The sequence below is a fragment of the Passer montanus genome, unplaced genomic scaffold, assembly GCF_014805655.1.
Source record: "Passer montanus isolate IOZ18808 unplaced genomic scaffold, ASM1480565v1 scaffold60, whole genome shotgun sequence".
Taxonomy (NCBI): Eukaryota; Metazoa; Chordata; class Aves; order Passeriformes; family Passeridae; genus Passer; species Passer montanus.
In genome coordinates, this window is record NW_024371038.1 from 3,808,428 (window position 1) to 3,833,262 (window position 24,835).

The 24,835-nt window shown below is 38.0% G+C and overlaps 1 protein-coding gene across 6 annotated transcripts in view; it reads left to right on the top strand.

Moving 5' to 3' along the window:
• The first annotated feature begins 8,837 nt into the window (after positions 1-8,837).
• FNBP1L (formin binding protein 1 like) overlaps positions 8,838-24,835 on the top strand; it is a 56,593-nt gene continuing 40,595 nt past the window's right edge. For 3 of the 6 annotated variants that reach the window (XM_039727034.1, XM_039727027.1, XM_039727030.1), the window contains exon 1: positions 17,723-17,818. In XM_039727034.1, the coding sequence (XP_039582968.1) occupies positions 17,738-17,818 (81 nt within the window). In that variant the 5' untranslated portion in view covers positions 17,723-17,737. Of the gene's footprint in view, positions 9,014-9,996; positions 10,130-17,563; positions 17,657-17,722; positions 17,819-24,835 lie in introns of those variants that run through there. The other 3 variants (XM_039727031.1, XM_039727032.1, XM_039727029.1) reach the window with 3 other exon arrangements.

Consider the following 24,835-nt stretch of genomic DNA (forward strand, 5'->3'; position numbering starts at 1 on the left):
TGCACCAGGTACATAGAGCATAAAGTTTGGTTAGTGAACTGTATTGTTGCTTTATCTCGCAAGAAACATGTATAAGGATGTGTCTGTTTCTTAAATATTGAGTTGATGAGATTCTGTGGGTTTTCCATAATTGCTTTCAGAGTGCTCAGGTGACTTACTCATGAATTCTTTCTATTCTATTACTTTAATAAAGTGCACATCTGCATGACATTGTGGATAATTAATATAGTTGTATTTACTACACTGAGGTACTTTTAAAGGAGTATCTTAGGGATTCTAAACATCAAATGCCTTAAATGGTATTTGAATTTCAGTATTTGCATGTGGCTAATTGAGCTGCATTTTGAAACACTGGAATTTTTGCCACAATGGAAAATGTCTCTGAAAGCCACAAATATAAATTATGTTTCTTGGATTTTGTGAAAGTACCTCCACAAAGGAGGACTGTGTATAATAATGCTTGGTTGATAATTTTGTTTGGGAAGATTTTCAGTTGAAACAAAGCCGAGTAAAGGTGACTTGGCATTTGAAACAATGCCAAGTAAAGTGACTTAATGATCATTGTGAAACAGCCAAACCCTTACTCTGAAATGTGTACCTCATTTTCCTTTCCTAGGGTTAGATTGTGATTTTGTGTAAGCCATGCACCCAACAATGTGGAAGGAGGAGGAGGAGGGGAAGTGTAATATGAAAGATAAAGCATGCTAGGGTGAAATTTACTTTTGGTATATACTATTTACCTGTCTAGCATGGAGAGGTTGTACTCTGCAGCTTTACAGCGAGAACACATCAGTGGGATGCTGACCAGTGTTCAGATGGATTTTACTTACAGTCAGTACTGGCTCTTTGAGCCCTCAGCCTCGTTCAAAGGCCACTCAAGAAATGTGCCATCTGGAACTAAAGGATGCTGTATGGGTGCAACTCAGTGATGAGAAGGAGTGTTTGTGAGCCTTGCTGTCGGCCCATTAAGGTTTGCTGGCAATCAGGACCAATAGTTTCCTTTTCAAAATACGTTTGTGCTTAGTTTGAATTTTTTTTTTACTGATTTAAATGAGTGCTTTTTGGTTTTGATTCCATGCCACCATTGCTCCAGAAATCAGTAACTGAGAATTTATTAATGGCTTTGGAAGTATTTACTCCAGTTGTGGGGCAACAAATGTTCTAGAGTTGTGCATTTCTGGAAAGAAACAGAGTGAAAATGTTCTGTTCTGTGGTACTGTGCTGTAATGCAACAAAGTCAATCCCCAGGGGAGTGGAGGTTTCGCAACAAAATAATTAGACAGTGAATGCAGTTGGATACACCTAATCCCATACATCAGTCATGGATAAATCCAATGAAGATAGGTTTTGATGTGTGGGCGAACCTAGCAGAAACTTCAGTAATCTGGAAATCTGTCATAGCTGATGCTCCTGCTTATGTTGGGGAAAGAGACGTTTAATTTTACTTCGTCATGGCCATGATTTCTTGTTGCATCAACTGCAGGAATACATGAAGACTTCTATCTCACAGCTTGAACCAAAAGTTCAGGTAAGGATGGACCATACTTGTTACAACCAGTTTGGGTTTTTTTCTGCGTTTTAAATGTGAACAGCTACTATACTTTACATATCTGGGATGAAGATTTATAAGAGGCATATTAAACTATGTAAAGATTACACTTAATTTTAAGGCTGAATGTTCATATGGTTAATTTTTGTAGCACTTCAGAAATTTTTTTTTTGGTCTTGTTTCAAAGGAAATAATTGGTTTCTCCCTCAGCCCCCACCCAGGGTGACTAACATTGGAGTAGTAATATTGCATGCTGTAACTTTGAATGATTTCCACACTCATTTCAGTTGTAATTAGTCCAGTTTTGTTATTAGTTCAAAACTTACTAGTCAGTAATCATAAACTTTTACATCTTCAAAGCATGATACAAGTATTAATCAGGTGTGGGCAGTGTTACACTGTGCTTTGAAGTTAACACTTTCACATGCTACAGAACTAAAAGGTGGCACACTATGTAGAGGAAAAAGATGTTATCTTCAGGGTATGTGAATCATCTAGAGGGCAAATAATTGGGAAAACAAACAGACTTGTAAAAGTCATTGTCAGAGATGAAAACATTTATTTGTAATAGCATAATCTTGGAATTGCTGGTTATGGACCAGGACTTGGTTTCATTAATGTTGTGTTCAAGTTTCATCGTGTCAGCTCAGAGTGAAAAACCACAGCTGAATGAGAAATCAAATTCAATGTTGTTTTAGTTTCAGGTAGTTTTCTCAGGCAGTAGTGTAATCCATGGAAGAGAACTAAATTTGTCAGGGCAGTGGCAGTGCTGGTAAAGCAAAATCTGTCATTCTTCACCATCAATAAAGGACACATCACTCTGTAAAAATCTTAGAAAATATGTATGAAGGAGTAATATTACCTATAGATACTTTTTTCCCTACTGTAATGTAAACACCTAACTGGTTCCATTTTCACACACAGATAATTCAAGCAGGTAAAAATCAGAATTTAAATTCAGTTGCTTCTTAAGTCTGTGCTTACATATATCTTCCATATTATCTGATGGATTAGCTATTCTATACCTGTGATAATTTAGTTGTCTGGGATTGTTGGGCAAGTTGTATGCAACTAAACTCATTAAGTCATTAATAACTTGGTTTTGTTTTCAATATGTTCTAATATTGGAAACAATATTTTCATTTCTACAAAAAAATTACAGTTTTTGAGATGCCTTTGTTTAAAAAAATATAACTCTAAAATTGTAAACAAAATAAAATGTTATGAACAAAAAATTAGTTTATCTTGATACATTATATCATTCAAATGAAGGGACAGTTTTTGAGTGAATAGGAAAAGGTATTTATCCTGTCTGCAGGATGTGAAAATGGGTCTAAACTCAATGAGTTATCTTTTCCAAAATGTGTAAAAAATATTCAGTATTATTTTACCTTTTAAAAAAAGCACCAGTGGATATTCTGAGGCAAAAATCACCCCTGAGACTTTGCTCTCAGGACGGCGATCGGCTGGCAGGGATCCCTTCCAAACGTGGCATCTGGGCCATGAACCACACGGTCCTGTGGGGAGAACTATGGGAGCAGCAAGGCTGGGGGGAACACATTGCACTGATTGCTTTAGCTGGGGTTTTGGTTTGCTTGTGTGCAGAAGGGCTTGAGAATTGCCCATTTCCCTAAAATAAAATCTCTTTACTAATGTGATATGGAGACACAGAAATGTAAATAATGATTTGCTTAGTGGGATATCTATTCTGTGCGCAGCACACTGTTCTCATTCCCATTGTTGATTTATTTCCTGATTCCCATTCTTTTAATGTGATTAATAGCGGGAAGGAAAGAGTTTTCTTTAATGTGAATAACTTCTGAGTTTCCCTACAGATCGTGATCCTTTGGAATTTTTTCCATGCCTCAGTTAAATGTGGTATAATGCAATGGACATCAACTTTGTCATGAAAGAAGGAGGACATAGAATAAGGGAAGTACACGTGAAATTAAACCCCTGGCCACAGAAATGAAATCCTTTAAGGGAGACAAGTGACGACGTGCAGTTGCATGGAAGGTAGGACAATCAAGGGGTCGTTGGCCCTCTCGGTTTCCCATTAATGTAACTCGCAGGCGTTCAGCGGGACGGGGCCGGCAGCAGCAGCATTGGCAGCAGCATTGGCAGCAGCATTAGCAGCATTGGCAGCAGCAGCACTGGCAGCATTGGCAGCAGCATTGGCAGCATTGGCAGCAGCATTGGCAGCACTGGCAGCATTGGCGGCAGCACTGGCAGCATTGGCAGCAGTACTGGCAGCAGCAGCAGCAGCACTGGCAGCAGCAGCAGCACGGGCAGCATTGGCAGCAGCAGCAGCACTGGCAGCATTGGCAGCAGTACTGGCAGCAGCAGCAGCACTGGCAGCAGGCGGTGCCGTGGCCGGGCCGCTGCCGGGGCTGGCGCTGCCGGCAGGTGGCTGTCGAGCCCAGAAGATGGCTTTGGGCTGCTGTGCCCAGAGTGCTGAGGGTGACCCCAGCCGCTGTGTGCTGGTAATGCGTGAACCAGTTCTGAGTTAAACAGTAACATAGGATGCCGAGCGTAAGGCAGATTTTGCACAACTGCACATACGTTTGTTTCTGATTGTAATTCAAAGTCAAGTGATAGTAAAATATTGCTTAGCAAGTCTTAAAATGAGTGCTGCTGATCCTTTGCTACACATTCATCCACTATTCATTTTTCTACAGCTTGAATTAGCACCATGACAGAGTCTCCATCTTTCATTATTGATATGTATGCCAATCCACACTGCTTGAAAGCTGCTATTGATGCTGAGAGCAGGGACCGTTCAAGTTTTTGGTTATTATCTAAAAGCTACAATCTTTATGCCTGTAGATAATACGGTAATGAAAAAAAAATTGAATATAGAATTCACCGTGGCCATACTTAACTCTGCACATTAGCTACAGCTTGGTGTTCTTTTAATGTAAAGTAATGTGCATGGAAGGGTTTGATGGGAGAATGGAGAAGACGTGGCTTAGGTGAACTGGAGGTAACAGAAATTAAGGTAGCAAAGCCAATTATTGTTATGTTTTAATAGAATTCTGAAGGGATGTACAGTGGAAGCAAATGGATTTATAATATTCAAGCAGACAATGAAAGCATTAGAGAGTTGAAAATAATATCTTAAAATAATGATTTTTGTGTGTTCCCTGATACTTAGTAATTGTCCAGCCTCCGGATTGAGATACAGTTTATATTATCAAAAGAAAATGCTGAATTATCATGTGACATTCTTGTTTCACTGCAAAAAATAATAAATTACTATGAAATAAGGCTTGTACTTTGTACTTATAATATGGCTAGTTGATGCTGATTAACAACACATTTTCTCTGCTACATATGGCAAGGAATGATGTGCTCTTGGTTATAGTGCAGGCAAAAAAAAGTGAGCACAGGATGTTTTGTAAAAGCAGATGGAAGTTCTCATTTTTCCTCCTATTTATAGCTGGTGTTTGTATATAGCTGGTGTCCTTTCAGTTCTGTTATCCAATCATTGTTGATGTATTTCTGTTTGCTGAGATGAGAGGGAAAAGGAACAAGCCTTTCTTTTGCTATGTAGAATTCATTTCAGTACAGGAACTGGACGGGAAAAGATGGAGGGGTACAATTCTTCCCACAAAAATTCAGAGATAGGAGAAAAGTTAGAATTAGGGCATTCCAAGCAGTGGCTGAGTTTGCACTAATAAATGAAATTTTCCTTCTGCCTTGAAGCAGAAGGGCTAACTAATGTGGTCTAACTACTGCAGCTTCCTGGCAATTTTCTGCTTTAAATAAAAAATAAATCAGTACTCAGAGTAAAACCATAAGTTTATTTTGCCTAATAGTTGAAATAGGAACTGAGTGGCAGTAAGTCTCTAGGCAGATGCTGAGCTCCCAACACTTTGCATTCTGCTGGTTATGGTTAACCAGCCTGGGAGACACAGGAAGTCTGTGGGGAGCTGGGCACAAGCTGAATTGTCAGGACACCTCTGCTTTTGTCTCAAAGTATTTCCTGAGCTGTGAAGTAATGATTACCCACTCACCACATGGAAGTGTTATGAAGATCAATATTTTTTACAATTAGAGCACTTAGAGTGCTGGTGATGGGGGAAATACATGTGTAAAGGAAGGAGGAAGCTAAATTCTTTTGGTTTTGAAGCAGAAAGAGATAATACGGTTTTTGCAACCCTTCTTATTTTTTGTGGAGTAAAAATCCAATTTCAATATGACAAAGAGACTGCTGGCTAGCAGAGAAAAGGATTAATGGCACCTCACACTGAGACAGAGATATTTGGAAGTAATTTGTTTGGTCCTGCTGAGTTTTGTGGCAGTGGAAAGCTTAGCTGCTTCTGTCTTTAGAAAGTGCGCCCACAGGGAGTGCCAGACAGATTTTCTGCCACTCCAAATTAATGATTCAGATTGTTTTTCTGCCAAGATAATATCCTTAGGTACACTTGGAAGCTCAAGTAGGTTCTGTTGAAAAGTGAACAGAATTAACAAAATACACAACTACTGTAATAATTAGAATTATGATGTGGATTTTGTCCATATGCAGAATTGGACAGTTTTCTTTTAAAACCTGCATTAATGAGTCAAAAGTAAATTTTCTAAGCTAAAAATAACTTGTCATCATCTGCCAGAAAAAGCCAGTGGTTAACAAGGACACTAGAACGATGCAATCTATCACGAAGCCTTTGCTGCATGTAACATTACTTGAATATGTCTTTAATATGTTCTTGAGTCCCTTTGGTTGCATCCCCTCCTCCAAATGATGATTTTAAGAATGTGACTAGAAGAATAAAAGTCTTTAGGGAATATTTAATTATTCCTAGGCTTAGGGTCAGCTACATTCCCTGCTAATGGAAACAATGTCACAATTCTAAGTGATTAATTTTACTGTTTCTCATAATATCCCGCAGAGATGTGGTAGACTCTTCCCCTTGTCTTACAGCTTGGTCATTTCACATCCTCAACTGCTGAACTGGAGGACAGCTCAGGATTTATATGGGAATCTCCTAAAGCAAGAGTGTGCTTAAGCAGGAAAAGGGGCTAACAGTGACTGATGTCAGATTTCTCACTAAGCTGAAGTGGTAAGTATTATGCTTTTAAGACTTCTGCTTTATTTTCAATTAATTAAAATTTGTTTCAGTCACATGGTCTTCATATACTGTTCATGAATTTCAAATCTTGCAATAATTTGTCTAAATGCTTTTTGTCTCTTAACTTCAAATCCATTACCTGTGTAGTTTATTGTGATCTATAATTTTTTACTGATTGACTTTTAGTTAAGTAAGGGTGAAATGCACATCTCCATGTATGTACCTGATACATATATGTGCTTCTCTTTTTAGAAGAAGTATGGGTCAAAAGCAAACTGAAAATCAGAAAGCAATCATGAAAATAGTTGTGCCCGTATTTAAATTCAAACAGTAATAAAACCACTGAAATATGCTGGAAAGAAATAGGCTTTGCACTTGACTTTTTGGAATCTTCTTCATCCTTTGAGGCAGATTTCGTACTAATAAAATAAAATAAAAGAATCATCATGTATCAATCAACCAACCATAAATATAAATAAACAAATATATAAATACTATGCATTGAAATTCTATTGATGTATATTTAATGCAATGAAAGGCCAGTATTTAAATCTGAGTGCCAATTAAGTGCCTGATTTCCAAAGCTTCTGACTCCATAGATTTGGAACTTAGGATCAATTTTCTAATAGATTAATTTCCAATACTTTAGTGGGGCTTCTAAAGTAGAAAAATTTAGCTCAAAAGTTGTTTTTCTAGGGTTCATTTTTAGTTGCCTAAACTGAAACAATTGCAAATCTGAATTTTCCTGAAATAATCAGGAAGTGAAAAATCCTGCCAAAAAATTTCAAATTGACATCAAGACTCTTGCCTCTAGTGTCTACTAAAGGTGCAGCGTGCATTTGTTTCTCAAAGTGTCCCTTTAAAAAAAAAATAAAGTGCCATACCAGGCATCCAAGACCAAAGCTGCTCAAGTTGTTGCATTTATAAACCTTGGCTGGGACACAGTGCAGTATGGATTACTGTGTGATTAAAACGTGTCAAAATGCCTATTTCAAAAGTTATTACAAGTGCAGCAAGTTATAGGTATTGATTTACAAGAGATACATGGAAAGCATATAACATGAACAAATTATTTTAATTTTTACTTGTGTTTTGAACACGTGCTATTTCATTATATCATCTGATTATATTTTTTTAAGAATTGTATAAAGATATGTGACAAGCTGGTAGCTAAGCAAAAAGCTGATTGATCTTTCTAGCATTTAATGGACATTGGTTTTTGCCAATTCTGAAAGCCATGTAAGTTGAGTGAATTTAAACATATAAGTTAACTATGAAAATTATTAATAAATATTTCTGCTTCATTACCTGAATCCTCAATATATGTTCTGCTTGCTGAATATTTTCAGTAATTAATACAATCTACCAACTGAACTGAACTGTGCCCACATGTGGAATCTCATCTTCAGAATCTAAAATGTGGAGGGTTCATGACCGAAAAATAGAACTAAAACTAAATTGTGATGCAAAGGCACATTACCTGAAAGGTGACTTGGGAATAAAAAAATGATTGGATTTAAGTGATTTTTTTTTTCATGATATAGAGACTTCGCAGTATTTATTATTTTATTATTACATTGAGTTTTTATTGCACCTTATAAAAATATTTCTAAGCAAAAAAGGAGAGGAAAAATTAAAAATTCATGCCCTCAGAGGGGAGTGCAATTCAGGTGGCTTTCAAAAGACTTGCTTTCTATCAGTAGCTTTGTAAAACTTTGGTGGAAAACATAATCTTTGACAAGGATTTAAGACCTGTCCAGTTCCAGTTGCTGAGGAAACTGCCTGTTACAGTCAAGATTCATCCACGTACTCGATCAAAAATGAGCTTTTTTCCCTCAGCTGCCTACCTCACCTTTCCTAACATCTCAGTTTGTGATTTACACGTAGAGCTGTGATGCGCACAGTACAAAACGCGCAGTTTACGCCTGTGTGTCGGCGCGGTGCCCGGTGAGGAGGGGGCGAGCCGGGACCCGGCCGTGACTCAGCGCCTTGGGCAGGCGGGGAGGCCTCGCGGCCGCCCGGGACACGAACCCCGGGGCCGGGCCGCGGCCTCGTTAATGAGTAACAGCGCGGGGCCGCTCCGGGCGCGACACCTCCGCCCGCGGCCGCTCGGGGCCCGGGGCAGCGCCGGCCGCTCCCGTCCCGGCCCCGCCGCTCCAGCCGGACCCGCCCCTCTCCCAGTCTCCTCCGCGGCTCCCCCTCCCGAGCCAGGCGGAGCTGGAGCTGGCAGCGACGTCGTTCTTCGCCGCCGCCGCCTCTCCCCAGTGACCGAGGGCACCGGCGCTGCCTGGGGGGGCCCCGTTCTCCGGCCGCCGCCTGACGCCTCATCGCCGCCTCTGCCGGAGCCGGCACTGCCCGCGGAGCAGCCATGAGCTGGGGCACGGAGCTGTGGGTGAGTCCCGGCTCGCCTCTCATTGTGTCTGAGATTCGCCGCCTTCCCTTGTCTGCCGGGGCGGCTGCCCCGGGGAGGCGCGGAGCGGCCGGAGCCGGGGCGCTGTGCTTTCACCGTGCTCCCGGCGCGGCTCGGGGCGGGGTCCCGGCGCGGCTCGGGCAGCGGCCCGCACCGGGCAGCCTCGGGGCGGCGGCAGAACTGCTGCTCCGCCGAAAAGCGCCGGGCTGCTCCGAGCAGCAAAGCGTTTTCAGCTGCCGGCCCCAACTAGACGCAGCTACTCTATAGCTTTGTCTCTGGAAGTACCGCAGAATATTGGCTATCACTGCATTGTGTTTGTTTTAAATACTAAGAATTGGCAGCAACGAGACGGGCAGTTTCTGTCTCGCGTTAGGTCTTTTCCTAAAGCTCCCCTGTTCCCTCCGAAGGTTCTTCGGCCGTGCCCAGGGCGGCAGAGAGGCGCTTTTCCCGGGGGAGAGCCGGGGCGAAGCGCGGCGATGCCTGCCCGCCGTGGCGGTGCCCGCTCGCCCGCCGTGGCGGTGCCCGCTCGCCCGCCGCGGCGGGGTGTTGTGGCTCGTCTGTCAGGTTTGCTGCTCCTGGAGCTAACGCTGATCGTGGGAACGCTTAGGCATGAAAAAGAGTAGTACCAAGGGGTGTTTAACATCCCCGCTTTAAATGCTGCCTGCCCTGCATTTATTTGCTTTGAAAGACTGTGAAGCAGAGAATTTTGTGGTAAGAAAAAAAAAAAAATCACAGAAAGGTAAACGTTGGGTCTTGAAGTCTGTTCTAGGAGCTCTTGATCTGGACCTAACGTTATAGGGGTTTTTTGTTTGTTTTTTGTTTTTTTCTCTTTTTTTTAGCGTTGATTTAAACACCTTTATCAGTGTTTCGTAGTGCAGGGCCATTAGTCTCCGAGGAGCAAAGATTGCTCCACACCGAGACGAGCGGTTGCCCGAGGAGCCTGGGCAGCCGCGGCGCTGCGGGCGGAGTGCCGGGGTGGGGCCGGGACTGGGAGGGCCCGCAGAGCTCCTGAAGCCACCTGAATTAAGTTGTGTCTCATTATGCAAAATGAAGATGTAATGGCATCACGTGTACTACGCGGAGAAGCCTGATTTAAAGGTATTTAGGGGTTGCTTTAGTGTTTTGCATAGTACCTTGTACTTTACTAGAATTTGTAGGCACGATGAGAATTCAGACAAAATACACTTTTTAAGTGCTGATGACACTGCTGTAGCAGGCCTGAAATGTAAAACTGTTGTGACAATGGCAGAGAGGAGTAAGTAAGAGCTGTGATTTATATTGGCCACACAAGAGTGTGTGTGCAGCTCATGGCTGTGTGAATTTCAGGTGAGGGGTGAGTGTCACTTGAGAGGAGTGGGGCTGGCTTTTGGGTGAGCACTGACTGTAAGCACTCAAGTATGTGTTACTTTAGAAAGCAGGGTTTTAGTTTACTCATATCTGCTCATTTTTGTAGCCTCTTAATTGTATTTTTTTGTTGTTGTTGTTGAGCTTGTAAATGACAGTTCAAGGTTTTATACTCTGTCTTGTGGTCAGTTTTGTATGAAAGTGCTTGTCTTTGTTCTGCGTTTAAAGAACATTCAAAAAGATGGATTTTGACCTCAGACTTGCTTGTAATGGTAGGCATTTAACTCACGGTGTTCTGAAACTAGCTGAAGTTTATTTTGACCTACTGTATTTCTTTTCTCTTAAGTCACTAATTCTTAGGCATTAGTTGGAAGAAATAATGCCAGAATTCTAAGCTAAAAGCTTTACTGCAATACTTTTATTTTAGCAAAATTTAATGTATTTTTTGCTTGATACCTGGAGATGATTTGCAACTCTGCACTGAGGTAACTTCCTGCTTATGATGGTGTGTTTGTAACTATGTAACTAGACTTTGACAATGCAAGTTTTTACATAAATATTTAAAACAAAAACCAGTTTTTTAGCTGGAAGAATATTCAGTGCTTCATTTACTGTAAAAAGTATTAAACTTTAATTGTTGTAACAACTTGTGCTGGGCAAGTAAAGATTACTTTTTGGAGATCTGGCACAAAACCAAATTAATTAAGAATTATCTTAAATCTAGGTTAAAAACACAAGAAAAAACAGTATTGTGGGTCTTCAAAGACAGAGCTCTGAACAAGATAAAAATGAACTCTTAGACATATTTGTGTTGTGGTAGCAATTCCTCCATCATTCCCTGTTGTGAGCATCAGTGGAGCTTCAGGAGGCAGCCTGAGCTGCTCTGTGTTTGTTGAGGGCAGCAGGGCACGAGGTGTTTGTTCCCCAGCTGTGGAAAAGAAAACCTCTTCTGCTCAGGTTTGCTGGACACCTCATTGAGCCTAAAGCTCTCCTTCATTAGTGCGTTCAGCTCATAAAGTGGAATTTTTCAGGGTTAAGTCTGGTATCCAGATCATAATTTTTAAAAACATTTGCACTTACGTATATATGCTTCACTAATTCTTTGAAGCAAATTTGATGATTCTGTACCAGGCTTTTTTAATCTCTCCTTAATTCTGCCTTCTTAAGTTGTATCTCTTCATGCTGGGTTTTTTTGATATTTTATGCTGATTCACAGTTCTGGGGAATTTTTAAAATTGCTCTGGAGTTTTGTACTGTATGCTCTTTTGGATACAGTAAAAAAACTGAGCATAGACCAATATAGAGACAAATAAGGAGCCAGAAGAAAAATTAGGGGAAAAGGAAAGCAACTCATGTCTGGTATTTATGTGGTAATTATTAAATATAGCAATTCTGTTACTGAAATGATACATATGCTAATTCAACGGTTACATCAGGGACAGGACAAAGGAAAGATTTGCTTTGATTGGCCAGTATTTTCTAATTCTTTAAATGAGGTAGCTGGTTTTTTTTCAAGCAAATTTTTTTTTTAATGAGTACACCACCATTCTCTGAAGTGAGTGTGCATTGTACCAAATGTTTATGTCTTGATTAGACTAAAGCACTTGGTGCTTTACCGTATGTCTTGGCCAAAAACGTGCTCCTTGTTGTGTTTCTTTTGATAACATTGTATGAAATAATGTAAATTAATAATAACAAAATAAATCTCAAGTCATGTAAGCCATCCTGTGATTAGAACTGTTTAATTCCACAACATTTTCTGTGCTGTGGGGAATATGCTCTCCTTTTCTGCTTTTGTACTACAAGAATCAAAATAGAAAATTTTGATTATGCTTTGAAAATAGTATTCAACAGTTTTATTCTCATTGGTGTGTGTATCTTTGTGGTGACTCTGTAGCGTGTTCCTTATGGTATGACCACACAGGACCCAAGATAGTTTGGTGAACTGCTTTGCATACTATTCTCTTAAGGGTTAGAACAGGGTAGAGAACACTGACAAGTCTTGTCTAATTCAGTTGAAATATATTTTGATATTGGGTGCTAAATTTTCCTATCTCTGATGTATAATTTCTTCATAGATAACATTTGTAAAGCAGTAATCGTCTGAAGAAAGGTGGCGTGTAATTGCAAAGTAGCATTGCTGCACTTCATTAGTAATAGAAAACTGCTGCTGTTTACTTAGATTCAGATACTTTTCAGAATTAACTTTTTGGAGTTTGTCATGCTTTTTTCAAATACTGCACACTTGTGTTGATCTCACGAACAGCAGAAGAGTTTATACATTGAAGTTGTGGTTAGATTTGCATTTTTGCTTTATAAAGTGCCCTGACTTCTGCACTGTGCTGCAATATCCAAGGCAAGAATAGATAGATGGGACTAAAATTGGGGTGGGGTTTGGTAACTTTAAATATTTGGAAATAAAAATGATAGATTATGATATGTTTAAGAATCTTCTCAGCATGAGCATCTGTTCAGTGTGTATGTTTCTGTACATCTGGAGTTCTTTTTGTGGTGGGCGTGAAGTGTACAAATAGCATTAGCATAGAATATTTAGAAAATACATCTGGTTATTGCCATCTTGGGTTATTTTGCTGTTAAATTGAATATGTTTTGCTGTTAAATTGAATATTTGCTTTGATGCTAAAGGCTAACTAAGCTTTGGAGACTGGAGTGTAGCTGATAATGAAGTTCTTGGTGTAATGAGAGGAGACAGTGTGATTGACACTCTGAAGTGGCTTCTTTGATAGTAATTAAAGAGTTTGTACTGTTTCTTTAAAAAAAAAAAACAAACAGCCAGGAAGGATGTTTTTTAACTTCATATGCACGTTCTGTTGTTCCAACCCCTGTGAACTCCTTAATAGCAGTTGGCAGAAAAAGTTTGAATACCATGTCAGAACATTTTCAGTCTGTAGAACCAGTCTAGCCATCTGTTTCTCACCTCTTGATAAATATTTAAAGCAGAAATTTTGCTGAGGGCTTTTTGTGCTGAGATTTCATGATTAAAAAGAAATGGCTATAGAAGATTTAATGATACTATTGTTGTGAGCTCCTTGGGGCCAGAAGCACGCCATCTTTTATAATTAAGAAACCACTGGCACTGTAGAGTAGTATTTTAGAAATTAGTTATGTTGGACCAAAGAAAGATCAAAGTATATTTGGTGATGTGCTCTTTTTAATCTTTCCTTAAACAAAATTCATTCTGTGCATAAGCCCAAGTTCTAGTTTTAAAAATATTAACTTGGTTGCATCAGTAATTTTTCAAAAGCTGTTAAAAATTTTCTTACGCTTTCAGTCAGTCCTGCTTTCAGACATTGATTCCTTCTTGCTTTAAAATCTTAGTCTTTTTTTGTAGAAGATAAATCATGTGGTGATGTTGTCTAATCTTAAAAGTTGGCAAGTGTAATTATATATGAAAAACATCCACAGAACGTAAATGTGAAAGAGTTAGCTTCAAAAAGTAGCTATTATGTAGCATACTTCTGTTGTAGTAATTTATTGTATTTTTGTTCACTAGATTAAAAAATTTATTTTTAGCTGAATAGAAGGTTTTTTTCGAAGCAAAAAAAGGTTTTTCTCTTGAAACTGAGAAACCTTCTTGAGTGTTAATGTGGATGTGGTTATATAGTTACTAACATTGTTAATACACATAAAAAAACCACTGTAAATAATTCTAAATATCAAGCCATATTCCATATGGAAGTTCTTATGTGCTTTTGAATCTTAATATTTTGTAAACTTACTTTCCAGTGTGCTAACATATACTCTGTTAAAGACAATACTTTGTTTAACAGGGGGACATTTGTGAGATGGAACATGGATTTTTTTTTTTTTTTTTTGTCCCCAGATTTCTCTGTCGACATAAGATTGCAAACAGTACTCTGTATAGATTGTCTCTTCCATGGGTGCTCTTGCTGTTGTGGTCGCAAATATGTGCAAGGAATGTGTCTTGTGGCTGAAGTATAAGATGACAGTGTTTTCCAGATGCATGGCATGGTTACACATCTCCCCTGTCTTGGGTGACATGCTGGATAAAATGCCTGATCACTGTGAGGTTCCTGTCTTTCACAAACAGTGTTGTGTAGCTTACCTCCGCCTTGGGAAAACCTGAGATTTCCAACTAGAAAGTTATGTAAGGATTAAATACTTGGTAATTGAAAATGTAGTTACTTTTGGCTTTGGTGTGACAACAATTGCACTGAGTTTTAGTTGGAAATGTTTGTCCATATTTTTCCAGCAATTGTCTGCTTCATAAACATCTGACCTTTTTACTGTTTTTTCCAGGAAGGGGTGTGTCATTGTCATGAGACTCTATCAGTTTGGGTTTGATGTTGAACATAACTTAAGAATGCATACATGTGTCTTTGACTGTCTATTTAGAAAGTGGGGTTTTTTGAGTTTTGAAAGCTTTATAGTTTGATATCTTTTAAAAGGCATATGTTTTTATTTATGGGCCCATTTGTTTACGTACTTGGAAGTGTATATGCTTTTCAGTGAAGCTTGTACAAACATACATGGGACTTAACTAATCTGGAAATTCTGAACACTGGAATAATATTGCTGTCTTGTAAAAGATGTATGCAGTATCCTTGTTGGTAGTGCAAAATCCGAGAGTTGCCTGTGTCAAGATTTTAAATGCTGCAGCTCTCATATGATTTCCTGAGTGAGAATAGTAAAAAGGTTGTTGGAGATTGCAGGATCTTTATCTCAGCCAAGCTGAGGATTTTTTAAAAATGTGTATCTGTCAAAATAATGATCTCTGGAATCACAAATCCCTCAGAATTTGGGATGGAAAAAGGCATGGGAAGATAAAAGTCTGTTGGCAATGTGCTCATGAGCTGAGGGTTGTCCAAGTAGGTACAACTGGTGCTTTCAGCTGTTTGCAGGTAAATGCTGGAAGACAGAAGGTTTGTTGTTATTGCTTGTGTAGAGTAGTCACTGATGCTCTATGTAGGTCTGATATCTACAAGCTAATTAGTGTTGTATTTAAGTTAGTTCGTACACTGGCTTGATCTGGGTGGGACCCTCATTTGTTAATATAGTATCTTTAAATACTTCAGTCCATACATTTGCAGAGCACTTTTTAGTGTTCTTGGTAAAGCTAGTAATTGAGTAACATAGGGTATTTTATTTTTTTGTGGAGGGGAAGTTATTTAACACAATTCAGATTTAATTTTCATTGTTCATACAACACATGTGCATACTTTTTAAAGAACTTGAGTTCTTTTTGTTAGAGAAGAGAATTCCCTGAAGTGCAGATATGTTCAGCTTTTTCCTTGTAATGGTGAACAAACTGTTCAGTGAAAGCTGAAATTCCAGTCAGATTGTTTCATTTTGCCCCTAGTGAGTTTACGTACCCCAGTCCCAGTGCTCTCTTGGCAGAAGGTTTAGAGGTTTGTCTTCAGATGTGTGTCAGTGCTTCAGCTGGATGGGAAAAGAAGGGAAAAAAAGTATTATACTAATAAAAGCCTTCTGGTTTTCATTAAAATGCAGACCCTCTGCACTGACTTTGTTTATGGAATTATCTGCAATAAGTTTCTGTGTTGCTGGGGTTTTTTCCAGCTGCAAGCTCTAGTCTAAGAGGAGAGTGGAAGGAGTATTACATTTTGTGCTAGGTGACTAGAACAGGAAAGGGCTGAATTGTAGGTGTACTGAATGTTCTGAAAATTTCTACTGTGTGGAAATTTGAAATAGTTACGCATAAGATTCGTTAATCCCTTTTCATTGATTTATTGATTTTTTTTTGTTAAAGTCAGAACTCTGCTTTGTCATTTGCAATGAACAGGGCATTGGACTGATTAAACTGTTTTCTGGCATCATGCTTTGTACCTTTCCCTGGAGTTTTATTACTGTTTACATCTTTTGAAGGAGAAATGCAGTCTTACTGTGAGCTAAAAAGCTAATATTGCAGGATCTGAATTTTTCTTGGGCTTTAATGTGGAACTCTTGTGTCATCTTGTGCAAATAAGCTTCTTTTTATCCCTGTTAGTTGGGTTGTAAAATTGGATTATACTTAGTTTGTTTTAATCAAATTAATATAGTAGTAATATTTGTAGAATACTTTAACATTCTTTATGTCTAAGGGCACATATGTGTATGGATAATACGTGTCTTAAAATGTTGAAAGTAACCTGTGCACTTTGATCCTGGTTTTGGAGGGAGTAGAGTTAATTTACTAGCTGGTATGGTTGCTGTGATTTGGATACTCACAAATGTTTGTTCCAGAGGTAAGTACCGTGCAAATTACTTCTCTCTGGCTGGCACACAAGAAATAGCACAACATACTTTTTTGTAGTTCCATATTAAGTAAAAGATACTTTTTTGGTGTTGTACAATGAAGTTACATCCACTAGATTTGAGTTTGGAGTTAAAGTCCTAAAGAACTTCTGAAATACGACGGCAGTTGCACTGGAGAGTTGAGGCAGCCTTAACTTTTGGCATACTTGAGGTAACCAGATGTGAGTGCAGGTGGTGGAGATGGGTGTGGCTTTTGCATCTCCATCTGCATTGTAAATCCTTTGTAAAGAGAGCATTTGATTGCTGGATTCTGTCTTATGATGGATGCCCAATTCAAGTGGGTGTGAAAACCTCCCAAACCTTTGCATGTTTTGGTTGGTAGAATAATTGGAGGGTGGTTTCTTTGAGTAGGGGTATGCTTCTTGTATGCTTTGTCTTTACCCCAGATGCCTCATTTCTTTTAGAGGAGTTCAATAATATTTTATTTTTCTAATAATATCTTCAAATAAGCATTTGGTCTAGGTGGCATGGGGGTTTTTTGTGGCAGTGAGTGGGAAAATAATTGATGTGTGTGAACCCCAGACAATACCTGTGCTCCAGTGCAGTTGGCTGTCTCTACAGCAGGGCAATACTGTGGAGGAGGCAATTGTAATATTTATAATATCCAACACTTTTTAATCCTTACGATTAATGGATAAAGTGTTCTTCAGCTGTTATGGCATCTGATTGTCCTGCATTTTCCCCTCGTATTTATGTGATGCCAGTCACAATTAGAGAAATATTTAGGGTATTTGACGTTTGTAATCATGGGAGTGTATTTTATGTTTGTATTTACGTAGGACCTAGTACTTCAGTCACATTGTGTCCTTGTGTTATGCAGCATTCTGCACAAACTCAGTATAAATAGCATCCTCAGTCCAGTTAACTCTGAGTTCCAGCAGGGGCTGGGTCACGTAGTGGTGGTGCCAAATGAGAGCTGTGCAAACCCCAGGGTTGTTCAGCACGGGGAGCAGTGCTCCCAGCTGCAGCCTCTGGCTGCTCCTTTGGGTGAGCCTTGCCAGCCAAGGGTGGCGGTGGGGGGACCTTTGACATGTTTGCAGGGGATGAGCACCCAAACAGCCGCAGAGGATGCAGGAAATACTTGTTGAAAAGTACAAGGGAGTGTTGGTGTCTCAAGCGAAGCAAACAATAATCCCTTGGTATGATGAGGTAATAAGCGGGAATCAGCCAGCAATGGCCTTGAAAGTGAGGTTAAGAAGCTAATGTTTGATGTGATAGAGATAATGCACCCAGATAGTGCTGGGTGAAAAACATGTGGGTGAGAGGATCATCTTTCAGTTCCAGAGAACAGGATGTGGTGTGGTTGACAAATGAGATGGGTAGAGAATTATCTGCCTAAAGATCGCAGATATTGGAATGACTAGAAAGAGACTGATTTAAAAAAAAAAAAAAAGAAAAAAGGAGAAATTGTTAACAAGTGAGTTTTAGAATGGACATAGATTTGAGATTCAGGAAAGAAGTAAAATAATCAGGTGAAAGAAAGGTTAAAGTTTGAGACTTTAGTATAAAAGGCATAAACCAGTAAAGTGGAGTAGCTGCAAAGATATGATGTGCATTGTATGCTTTTAAATGAAATGTTTTATCTTATTTTTTCCATGAAAACAACTTCAAATTTGTGATTAGTAAAATGAAAACTGTTTGAAGGTCCACTAAGGATGACTGATAAAACAGTTCTGTTCTCTAGAGTCAAATGTGGGTTCTCTCATGCCCCTAATACCTACCTTATTTGGACCCTAATAATGCAGGTACTTATTCATGTTTAATTATACCAATGCTTGTTCATTTTATGAGCAAAGATCTCACAGGATCTGTGAAACTCATTAATGTATGTGAGACTAAATCTTATATTATCAGGAAATTTTCCAAGCCTTGTTTTGTTTTTGAGAAAGGGAATATTTGCAAACTAGCTCTACCTGTAGCTTGTAGTTAATGCACAGTATTATTTAAATCAGCAACAATTACTGATGTTATTTTCTTTAATTTAATGAAACTTTTTTCAGCCTTATGAGTTTGACTGCTGTGAACTGTGACCTAGAAGAACAAGGATATGTACTTGGATTTATGAATGGAGACAATTTTATTTTCAGAGTATTTATAATTTATTTAATGAAAAGCTTTATCTCAGTAAATGTTTTTATTATCTGGGAAATTGGTTAAACAACAGATGATGACATTCAAGATCTGTGCAATATGGTCAAGGTATTACAAATTTGTTTGGAGGAAGGAAAGAAAAGGATGAACTTGTCTCAAAAAGTTCTCCAGCATGTTGTAATAAAATGTTAAAAACCAGACTGGAATATCTGGTTAGGTTTCGTGTCTTAAGAAGATGGCATGTTTAAAGAGGAAAAATTAATTTCTTAAAATAAGTAGCAAGTTATCAGGAGAATCCAAATGTTTGGGATTTTTCTACATTGTAGTAATGTGAGGGGAATGTACACTGTACAGTTCCATGAAACTTAACTAGAAATGTCACCGTGTGAGGCAAGCTGAGCAGTTTTGTGAAGTCTCCTGGCTCTGCCTGATACTCAAATATTTACCTCTGCAGCAAGAGGTGTGGTGGTCTGATTAAGTGTTCAGGTCGAGATTGAGGAGACAGGGTTGTGGGTTATTTGTTTTGGTTTATCTTGATTGCCTCTTTGTTTTGTAAAAGCTGTGAGGTCTTTGATGTTATTTCTGCTGATGTTTCGCAATCACATAAACTAGATCTTTTAACTTATCTCCCCAAGTTTGAGACCCTGTTAATATTAAGACCTCTCTGTAATAACAAGGGTAACTTCTTTCCAAAGTAGCTTTTTAAGAAATGTGTTCATTTTGGTATTGATGCTAGAGAGAATAATTATCATCTTTGCAGGAACAGCGTTGCAGTTCCTCCTGTGCTAGCCTAGCACTTGAGAGATCTGAGTGGATTTCCCCAAGTTCCAGCTTAATCTTGTGCATTCTGAGAGAGAAGCAGTGAGGTAGGAGCAGTTGAGTGCAACAAGAAGTTTTTACTGGAAGAAACATCCACTTAGTGGATTGGAGTTGGAGTTATGTAAAACCAGGGGCTGGCTCTGTATATTAAACTGTAGTAGGTGCACACAAAGCCGGGGTTAGGCAGAGTGTGTTACCTGCTCTTCCTGCTTGGATATCTGAGCCCCAGTGACTTCCAGTTATTTTAGTTCTGCAGGGTTGTTGTTCAGTTTCGCTGAAATCTCAATAGTCGAACTGAAATAATTTTCTTAAAAGAGTTAAAGTAGTCTTAAAGATGAGATGCCAGTGATATTTAAGCTTAGTGATTCTTAGATGAAATGTTTTTCCATGTTCTGTCTGCTTTATACTTCAAGGCTGTAATTGTGGGCTGTGTAATGAATACATTTTGACATCATTTGTAGAAAATCCCTTGCAATTTTTGAGAAGACATGTAATTGTCTTAAGGTGGTCGTGCTGACTGGCCAGGATTCATGCTTTTTACAATAATGAGGTAACCATGAAATATCAGTGCTCCAAACTCAAGTTTCAACCTTGAGTTTTAATTCTGAAAGGAGAGCTTCTGCAGACCTTTATGCACATATTAGGTGGGAATACTTCTATTAGTTTATATATACTGGATACTGGGAAATGTGAATTCTAAGACCTTATGAATGTTTCTTATGATCTTGATAGATTATTTGTAGTACTTTGTACTTAGCATTTCAACTTCTAATCATGCAGGCATAATCAGACTGTAAGTCAAACCTGAAACTTGTGGCTTTCCTGACTGCTTTTCTTCATTATGTCATTGGAAAAGAGGTTTGATTTTTTTGCTGACTTGTGTTCATTTGTGGGAAGAGGATCATGCTCCCATATCTCCCTAGTTAATCTGACAGTTGTTGGGATGTTGCCTGTTATCCTTTCAGGACTGTTACCACTGACTCTGTTATGAAGACAGCATAGCTTTTCATAATGTTCTTCCTGTCCTTTCTTAATCATTGTAAAACAATGTTTTGTGTGGTGTAAAGGGGTTTTTGTTTTTTAAGAAAAGTGGTGAATTTTAAAGCATTTCTTCAAGGGCACTTTGCAGATTTTCCATTTATTTTCCATTGATTATCTCAAAGTGGCAAAGTATGAAGTTTAACCTCATTGCAAGAAATATTTTTTTTAATATTACTGTATTTTGCAGAAAGCTGATAAGAACATTTGAAAAATATAACTAAAAATCTATGCATTCCTGCTGTAGTAAAGGGATTTTGAGGCTTTGCTTGTAGTTGGATCCTTTATCTTTTGGTATTCCCTGCCACTGAAGCTAATTCAATAGTAAGTTTATAGCAGGAAATGGCACCCTAACATCTTGAATGGCTTTCTTTTTTTTCCCATCAGATTCTGCTTGTCTTTGTTCTGAAAACAGTTTCTTCTGATCTTCATTTGCTAGAAGTTCTTAACAGTTTACTTGCCCCATTTTTAGTTTGTTTAGACTATCTTATGTAATTTTTATTCATCATCTTTCTTTCCCTTGGTATTACAATTCATTCAGTTGCTTCAGCAGTATTAGTTTCTGTATTCTGCTTAGTATTAACTTCTATTGTATGAGGAAAAGACATGGATAAGGAGGGTGACAAGTTAACAATGAAGGAGTACAAGTTACACAAAGTATTTTGTGAGGTCATCTTCTGAGGTGCAGCATGCTTTCTGATGTGTGCACTTTTCTTCTGGGCTTTGTATGTGTGTTTATCATCTCTATAACGTGATATAAAACATCTGCAGCACCTGTAGAGGTGTTGCTGAAGGCTTTCAGAATCAATATTTCCAGATGAGGAGCCCTTTTCAGTAGCTGTAATTGCTTTAACTTTTTTTGGTGGAAACAGTGGTAAATATATTTTAGATAATCTCATAAATGGCACATTTAAGTACTATCTTTTGACTCTAAGGACAGTATATTAAAAGACATTTCTAGTAAAGCTGTACTTAATACCACATGACACAAAAGGTAATATTTCTTAGCCAATTGCAATCATCTGGCTGGAAACTTTTTACTGTTTCAGGTGCAAGTAGTTTATTTGAACTATATTTGGTGTGCTGTTGCCCTGCATTAATATGAGGAATCCTAAGTTGCATCTTTGAAAAATACCTTTATTCAGTATTTTCTCCACAATTTTGTGTGTCTGAATTCATGTCAGTGTTTGCCTACTAGCTGTGCATTTATTTATATTGTGGCCCAATTTAACTGCTACTCAGTTTTCTGCTGTAGTTTCTGGGAATCTACTTGTTTCTGTTAGAGTTCTTTACCTATTACTAGTTTACACATTAAAGTTGTAAAAATGAGAAGAAATGTTTCCAAGATACGTGGATTCAGAAATCAGAGATGACTCTGCAGATGTTGGGGTAAGTGTATATTTTGTAGACTCTCCAGTTCTTCGTTTAAGTGGGGAAAACTATTTCCAGGATGGGTGAAAAACATTTTAATTTGCATTTTAGTTGAGTTTGGAGTCCGTGTTATGAAATGTTTATAATAATCTTGAGCAACAAAATTCTGTGCTAGTCAGATACATGGCTTAGTCAAAAGTATTTTTGTTAAGATATTAGTACATGTTATCTCAGCATGGTTTTCACATGGAAGTAAAACAGATGACACTGATATTAGTGACAACCATTTAAGGTGGGTGCTGAGAACCACAAGAGTTTAGAGAGCATTAAATTATTTCTAAATTGCTCTCATGTTGATATTCTCTAAGGAATAACTAGTTGATACATTTGTTTGTATGAATGAGCTGGTTTGTGGAATGCTGGAAATTCAAGTGTTTATTTTGTGCTACTATGTATTCTTGAGAGGCATAAAAGTTTTTGATTGTTTGTATGTAACCAGAAAAAAAACAAACTTTAATTTTATTATCAGGAGTGTACTCTAATTTCAGCTGGTTGAGAGCAAATTTGTTTTACCAGCCTAATGGACTAATGCCAACTGTCTGCCAGCCTGATGGACTAATGCCACTAGTGCAGGGCACATCTCATGTCAATTGATTCATGCTTATATATATGAAATCTCGTTTGAAAACAGAATTCTTAACAATTACAGTAAAACCGAGTCCAGTAGAACTTTGGGAACTGAAAAAAATATATATTAAGTATAGGCTTTCATTGTACAATTTAGGAAATACCAAGAATTAACCCATGCTCCATGACATTAACATCAGAGTTATATTCATTTAAGTGATTTGGGCTCATGTCTAGTTCTCTGAATGATTCAGATGGGAAGGTCAAATTGTAAGCAGTAATCTCTTCTGTATTTCTCTCCTTACAAAAGTCTGTCTAGACGGTACAAGGTTATTTTCAATTTTTGCAGAAGAGTGAAGTTCCATCAGAGTTAATAAACAGAAGAAATCTCGCATTCTGAAAAACTGCATTGAGAATGTAATTGCTAAAGTGCTGTTCCAGGGTACTTCTGAGAAGTTAAGATAATATATTTATATTCTCAACCTTTACTTTATCCAGATTTTGTGCCTTTGTTTCAGTTGGCTAATCTGCTTTGTAACTGGGTAGTGGATATACTTAGTCTTGATGTAAAATACTTCAGTTTATCAGTTAAGTATTTTGCTTTTGCTTTTTTATGATACAAAAACAAATGTTGTTTTCACAATTAACCTTGAGATTTTTTAATGCAAATTGTGTGTTCTGCTCTCATAAAAGAGTAATAATTTTGCATATTCTTATAAAGCATTTTAGGACATCTGGAAAATTAATCCTTGTGACTGTTTTGTGGTATGGCATGTGATAACATAAGAACACTCAAAATTTAGTCAAATATATTTTGATCAATGATCTTTTGAATGTTTTAAATATTTAGTATTTCTCTGAGGCTGATGGGAACAATAGTAGCAAATAGTTTCCTTTCCAAAGCATTACCTTCAGAAAAAGAGTAGTTGACTGGTGAGTGTCTTTAGTTTTCCATATATACTAAAGATGTACTGAATTCAGAATGCTGTGACAGATTTATTAAATTAATTACATTTAATTTTAGTGTCATTATTTTTCTTTCTAAAAGATATGCATGGTTTTACACAATGATATGTAATGACATAAAAACTAAAAGACAAGATGCTTGGGGAAAAGGCATTTGCTTTAATTCTTTTCTAGCACAAAATCGTGGTGTTTTTTTGATTAGAAGTTGGCATGCTTTAATCACTGATTTTTAAATGTTTTTGCTAGAGGTATAAAGTGCTATGGCTCCCCAGATATGAAACATCAATTTTCAGTGTTTTTTTAATCAAGATAGTAATGTTAAAAACAAAGCTGAAACTCCCATGTGCAATTAGATGGTTTCATTTTTATACTCAGTGTAATAAAAGATATAACAGTTTTATGCAGTGTGAAAGAAATGGGTTTTGGTTTTCTCATTATGTCATTTATGTCATATTATGTTTTCAATATTTGAAGCTTTTTGTCAGAATTTCTTTAGTGTTTCTTTGACAATTCCTAGACCGTTGATTATTTACAGAGATTTATCCCTTATTGATTAATATTTTGCTATTTTAATTCCATGCAGACTTAGTGAAATGAGTACTTAATAAAGACATGAGTAACACTTCATGTTGAAGAATGAAATGACAAATAATTAGGTCTACCATGAAGGACATAATGAATGTGGTGTGGCAATGTCATAAAGTACAGGAAAGGTTATATCTTCAGGTGACAAAAAGGCTGCACTTTCCTCTACTTCCAGATCAATGTGTAATAAGGAGGGTTTAGTTTCACAGGGTTCTTTGGGTAGGACTGTTTTTTAAAAGGAAAGTAAAAGTACAAAATTCTGGAGGTGTTCAAGGCCAGGCTGGGTGAGGCTCTGAGTGACCTGGTCTAGAGGGAGGTATCCCTGCCTAGGGCAGGGGGTTTGGAATAACATGATCTTTAAAGTCTTCTCCAAGCCAAACCATTCTATGATTCTACGTAGTGAGCTTGTAGTAAATTACTGTTCTGATCTGCAGTATTTGCTGCAGTTGAATTTTGAACTACAACTGCAGTATATAATTGAGCACTTTTTTTACTGTTTTGCTCTTTATTATTTCTGATTTGGTACTACTGAAAAGTCATTAGGAAGGAAACCTAGTAATTATTTACTACAGTACTAGTTTTTCTGTGGCTGTGATCAGTGGAACAAGATGCTTTGCATAGAGTATAGAATAAACACAGTGTTTAAAATGCTGCTGTTACATTGGATTC